The sequence below is a fragment of the Triticum aestivum genome, chromosome 7B, assembly GCF_018294505.1.
Source record: "Triticum aestivum cultivar Chinese Spring chromosome 7B, IWGSC CS RefSeq v2.1, whole genome shotgun sequence".
In the NCBI taxonomy this organism is placed as follows: domain Eukaryota; kingdom Viridiplantae; phylum Streptophyta; class Magnoliopsida; order Poales; family Poaceae; genus Triticum; species Triticum aestivum.
The window spans coordinates 114,742,876-114,748,200 of NC_057813.1; the positions used below are offsets into that span (position 1 = coordinate 114,742,876).

The following is a 5,325-nucleotide window of genomic DNA, read 5'->3' on the forward strand; positions in this document are numbered from 1 at the left end:
GCACTGAATTGGGTTGGGCTGGGCTTTGGTATTTTTCCTTCTGTCCCACGTCCGCGCTTCCCTCTCACGTTTTTTTTTTGGGTAAAACTTTGAAAACCGGACAGAGCGGCCCACGCCCTCGCCAATCAATGGCATCAATCACCTATCAATCCTGCATCAATCACGCATTGAACAGGAGGAGCTCGTCCTCGCCGGCCCTCCGTCCGCCATCAAAGCCATCTCCTTCCTGTTGGAACGGGTCTACAGGCCCATGCACGTCGCCAACTAACCACGACCGGCATGCCTTGCATGCCTCTTCCTAGCATCTAGGGCTGTCTAGTTAGTCTGTTAGTTGGTTAGAGATATGCGTGTGTACGTTGGACGCTGTATATATCTTGAGCAGCAGATCAATACAAGCAAGTGTTCGATCCCAAACCTCCTGTTTAGTCTCTACACTTCCCCGCACAGAATCATATATAACCGCCGCATCGTACGTGCTTTTGGCTCCCGCCGCAGACGTCGCCCGGATCACGCCGTCTTCCTGGCCTCTTCTGCCGGATCGCGCCGTCTCCCGCTGTCGCCGTCTTCCACCATACTGAAGCGGCCGCCGCCAACAGGACGCCTCCACCCCGCCCCGCCCCGTCCCATCTTCCAGCACCCGGATCAGTGCATGCAGACGTACGAGCAGCAGCTGATCAGGGCATGCAGACGTAGTGAGCTCGATCGGGACCTGATAAAGTGACAAGTGCATGCAGGCGTACTGAACCTGGAGAAGCAAGCCTCTGCTTGCAAGGTACTGTACGCTGCAGCAGCATTGGGATATACTAATATACTAGTAATAGGCATCCAGCAAAGTACTACTGTATGATTTGTCCCAGATTAGTTCCATTTTAGTTTTAGTTATAAACCATTTAGTATAGTACGTGAAAGTCGGCCCTCTAGTTAGTACAGAAGTATTTTCTTTCTCTGCTGTAGTTTCCAAACGTTGGTGTTGCTGGCGTTTGGTTAATCCAATCCAGTCGCAATGGATTCTCTGCCAACCTTTTAAACTCCATTGCTTCACTTCTCTGCATGCCGCAGGTACTAACAATTGTAATCTAGCTGCATTTCATCACAAATTCAATGGCAGATCGCAGGCTGGGGCTGCCCAATCTGGCCCTGCAGCTGGTGGGGATCTTACCGGAGGTCCAGAGGCCTAGCAGCACGGTCCCTCACCGCCAGAAGCTGGCTTACACGGCCGTCTCCCTCCTCATCTACCTTGTCGGCAGCCAACTGCATGTGTATGGATATGGAGTCCGTTCTCCATCGGCTGCTGAATCTCAGTACTGGGTTGACATGCCCGACCTCAACTCCGTTATGTGTGACGGGATCATGCCCCTCGTTCTGTCCGAGATGTTGCTTCATTTGTTGCTGCGGTTGAAGGTTCTTAGGGTGAACAATCATGAGGACCGGACGCTCCTGTAAGTACTACTGATGATATAAGCCTTTCAGGGTTTTGGATTCCGAATGGACGAATTTTCTCGTGGGGGGGCGAGATTCTCGGTTACCACGGTTACCGAGAAATACCGAATATATTTCGGACGAAATTTATTTTTGAATTTTGAATTCAATTTTTTTTATACTAGAGTTAGATAGAACTTAAACTGACATTGCAGAACGAAGTGGTAGTATCTCAGTGGAACATCTACCCGCTCTAGGTAAAGAGGTCAGGAGTTCGACTCTTGCCCGCTACTTCTTTTTTCACGTAATTTTTTTGAAAAATAGACAAAAAAATGTTGTTTAGAGTAGGGGAATCGAACCTGCGTCGTCTGGGTGAAGTAACTACATGGTTACCATCGCGCCGCAGCTAAGTTTTGTCATACTACAGAGATGCTCCCTTATTTCAGACTACGTTGTACGTAAAAATTCAAAAAAATCGGAATTTTTTGCTCGGGATCGATCTTTCTCGTGGGGCAGCGAGAAACTCGGTATCCGCCCGGTAACCGTTTTTCTCGGGCGGTACCCAAAACCGTGAGCATGATACTGTAGACTTTAGTCTTCAGAGTTCTATTATGGGGGCCCTGTTGATGCTTTTCTGACGAGATGGAGTATTCAGTTATACCTTTCTCACATGCAGATTGATGTTCTGTTCACAATTTTTTTTCATATATAAGTCTAATGATTATATCAGTCATTTCTCAGGAATCGGGTGCAGAAGTTCCTTGGGGTAGTTTGTGCCGCTTATTTTTCAATATGCAGGGTGCTAATTTCAACTATCTTGGGCAAACTGACCATAGCGCAGTCAATTCTGATCGTGCTTCAGCATTTCTTTGGATGTGTCATCATCATTTATGTTGATGATCTCCTTAAAAAGGGATATGGGTTTCTTTCGAGTATCCCCTTGTTCAGTGCCACCGACATCTGGTAAGACCGAAATCCTACAACTATGCTCCATTCCTTTTCTGTAGGGCATTATGAAGTAAGAAGTCGAAGTTTGATGCATGTTGAATGGACAAAAAGTTTAATCAGTAAATGCATTTTACACGGTGCTTTAGTGGGTTACTGATTTCATAACAGTAAATAATATAGTGCAGTAGAAATTAACAGTTAAATGTATAGAAACTCCTGCAAATGAAACTTAGTGCTAAACAACGAGCAGAGGAAGTTCTCCAGAAGAAAGAAGTATCAATATTCTGTTTCGCTTCCTGTATCAAGCCCATCAACATAAATGCATTGTTTGGCAGTCCTTTGAAACACTAAAATTTCAGAAATTACAACCTTTGAATATGCAGTTGTTACAGTGACCCAAAACCTTTACTGCGGAAAACCCATGTTTCCCTCTGATATAGCTATTACACTTCATATTAGTAGTGGAAATTTATTAAGGTTATTAACAATTGTATGGACTGTTTGTCAGGTTATTAACAATTGTTTGGACTGTTTTCTAGTTAATTTTTCTAAAGAATATTCGGTGTGCAAAGATGCCCACAAAATTGCAGAGTTGCACTACTTGTTTATCATCATTCCTTGTTTGGATTAGCAATTTACATTAACAAAAAATCGAATCCATATCACAGTTTTTTGATTAGAATGGCATAATGTTCTAATAATATAGGGGGTAAGATAAACAAAGTTCACTTGTTGATCACCCAAGTCAAGGTTAGTTGAACATTTGATGGTTTTGATTGAAATGAAAAAAAGGTATTTAAATGAAAGTTTGACTGATTGACTCTAGCACAATAACAGCTAGTCAGCTATGTTTAATTTTCCTTGTTGAAGGGTCTACAAATATTAGCACTAAATGCACCGGCGGACTATATGCTTTTGCTCTAAAATTGATTCAACTGGAAAACAATGCTTCATGGTAGTGGTTTAAACCTTAGGCATTGTGATTTAAACCTTGACGGGTGGAGTCATACTGTCACGACTCCATCGCTCCAGCAAGATCTGGTCTTGATACACAATTAAGTCAGTTAGCGCAAGCAATAATACATACATGTGCTGTAGTTATGCTAAAAAAAATTATTAACTCAATTTAACGGATCATATGTTTTCATTTGTACAGTGCAAGTATTTTCTGGAAAGCTTTTAGCCCCGGAGAAGGAGCTGTGACTTCCTCCATTATTAATGGAAACTACAAATTGTCTTCGATGCATAAAGTGTTGGGCAGTCTAGACCTTCCGGAGATGGCTAGTATGCTCACCACGTGCGCCTTCTTTCTATTCGTCCTCAGCCTGCAAGGCTTCCATGTCATGTTGCCAGTGAGATCCAGTGAGGAGGCTAGTATGCAAATGAACTATGCCATCAAGCTTTCCTACTTCTCCTTTGCACCCCTACTCTTCCATGATGCATTGGCCATATTCCTATACTTCATCTCAGAGGTACCAGCCACATCACTATAGAATACTCTCAGTTGCCAAAACCATTAATTTGTGGTTTTTGCCATGGATCAGCTCTATTTGCTTCCAAAAATATTTTTAATAAAGTGATATTTTACTAAACTTGTGGCGTCAATATATTATTCTCGCTCTGGTTTTCAATTGATGACATTGGGACAACACTTTCAGTTCATTTTTTATCTAAAAATGTATCCTGACGCCATACTTAAAAATCAGAGGGAGCACTGAATTTGAGAAATGCCAAAAAGGAAAGTATATATACTATTTATTATATATACTATAACATTAATTATGGTGCTATTTCATACCGAGTAAATTTGGTGAAAATGCCAAACGGAAGTAATATGCTTTATGTCCTTTTGGAATACTATTTTGCAGTTGTTACGCGTGAAATTTGGTGAAAACAACAAGGTGGTCAATTTGCTGGGCAAGTGGAAGAAATCACAATGTTTTGGGCAAGCAGTTCCAGTCATTGGCTTAGCCTACGACATGACCACACCACCAACGTTAGTATGCACCCATATTCACTTTTTACTAAAAGAAAGCATTGTGGGTGATGAGCTCGTAAAATAGTCAGAACCAGTAGACTATCTATCCATTGATACTTTTGAATTGAAAGTTTTACTGACATGTAAAATGAAATTAATATTTCCTCCTGGAATTGAAGCAGCTTGGCTGACGTAGGAAGACACCCATTCCACACACTGGTTTGTGCGCTGTGGCAGCTTCTGGGGTGTGGCCTCGTGTCATTGTCCTTTTTCAGTGTTTGTTCACATTCAGAGTTGTACGTTGGCAGGTTGCTTGGGGTAAGTGAGTTGAATCTAAAATTATCAGGAGACTGGAGAGCAGTAATCTTACTTTCTTGTCTTCCTACAGGGGCGACGGAATGCAACAACTGCCCAGCCGGACTCTGTTCCTCTGCTGCTATGGAGGTGCTATGTCGGTAAGGCAGCGTTTCTTGTGGGACTCTGCATTGGTGCACTTAGGCTTCTGGCAGGCCTTGCCGGCGTGGTCGGCTCCGGCACCGGGATCATGCTCGCCGTCACTGTCTTGTACTCCTGCTTCGAAGAGACCAGCCTTGGAGGAAGGCCGGCTGGTGCCTTCGGTTTCTGAAAGTTTCAGTCTGGAGTTGGTTGGAGTTAATGTTGTTAGTGTTATAAGTTATACTAAAACGTTATTGGCGCTCCTTCTCATCATCATCACAGATAGACAAGGATATAAGGTGTACATTCATAAATTCAAAATAATATAGATCAATAGTTATACCATATGATGTCATGCTCTGATGCCAAACTAACCACGCGGAGCCAATCTTATCTTAGGTACTGATGTCATACTCTAATGTCAAACTAAATTTCCTTTCTGTTATGCTCGCCAATCCATATGATGTAGTCTGCTTTGGATAATTTCAGCCTGGCATTGTCATCCAATGCCTGCCCTACGGTGATTGGATTTGGAAGAAATGTCA

At 42.9% G+C, this 5,325-nt stretch overlaps 1 protein-coding gene across 3 annotated transcripts; it reads left to right on the forward strand.

The window, feature by feature from the left end:
- Positions 1–390: 390 nt before the first annotated feature.
- On the forward strand, positions 391–5,125 carry LOC123159865 (protein transport protein Sec61 subunit alpha-like). Of its 3 annotated transcripts, none has more exons than XM_044577678.1 (7): positions 391–772; positions 1,060–1,439; positions 2,161–2,382; positions 3,524–3,839; positions 4,236–4,363; positions 4,525–4,663; positions 4,734–5,125. In XM_044577678.1, exons 2-7 carry the CDS (start codon positions 1,102–1,104, stop codon positions 4,968–4,970), a joined length of 1,380 nt encoding a protein of 459 aa, XP_044433613.1. In that variant the 5' UTR covers positions 391–772; positions 1,060–1,101; the 3' UTR covers positions 4,971–5,125. The 3 variants fall into 3 exon arrangements, with proteins under 3 accessions (XP_044433613.1, XP_044433614.1, XP_044433615.1); XM_044577679.1 differs by having other exon boundaries at positions 4,528–4,663; XM_044577680.1 differs by having other exon boundaries at positions 1,109–1,439.
- The last annotated feature ends 200 nt before the right edge of the window (positions 5,126–5,325 follow it).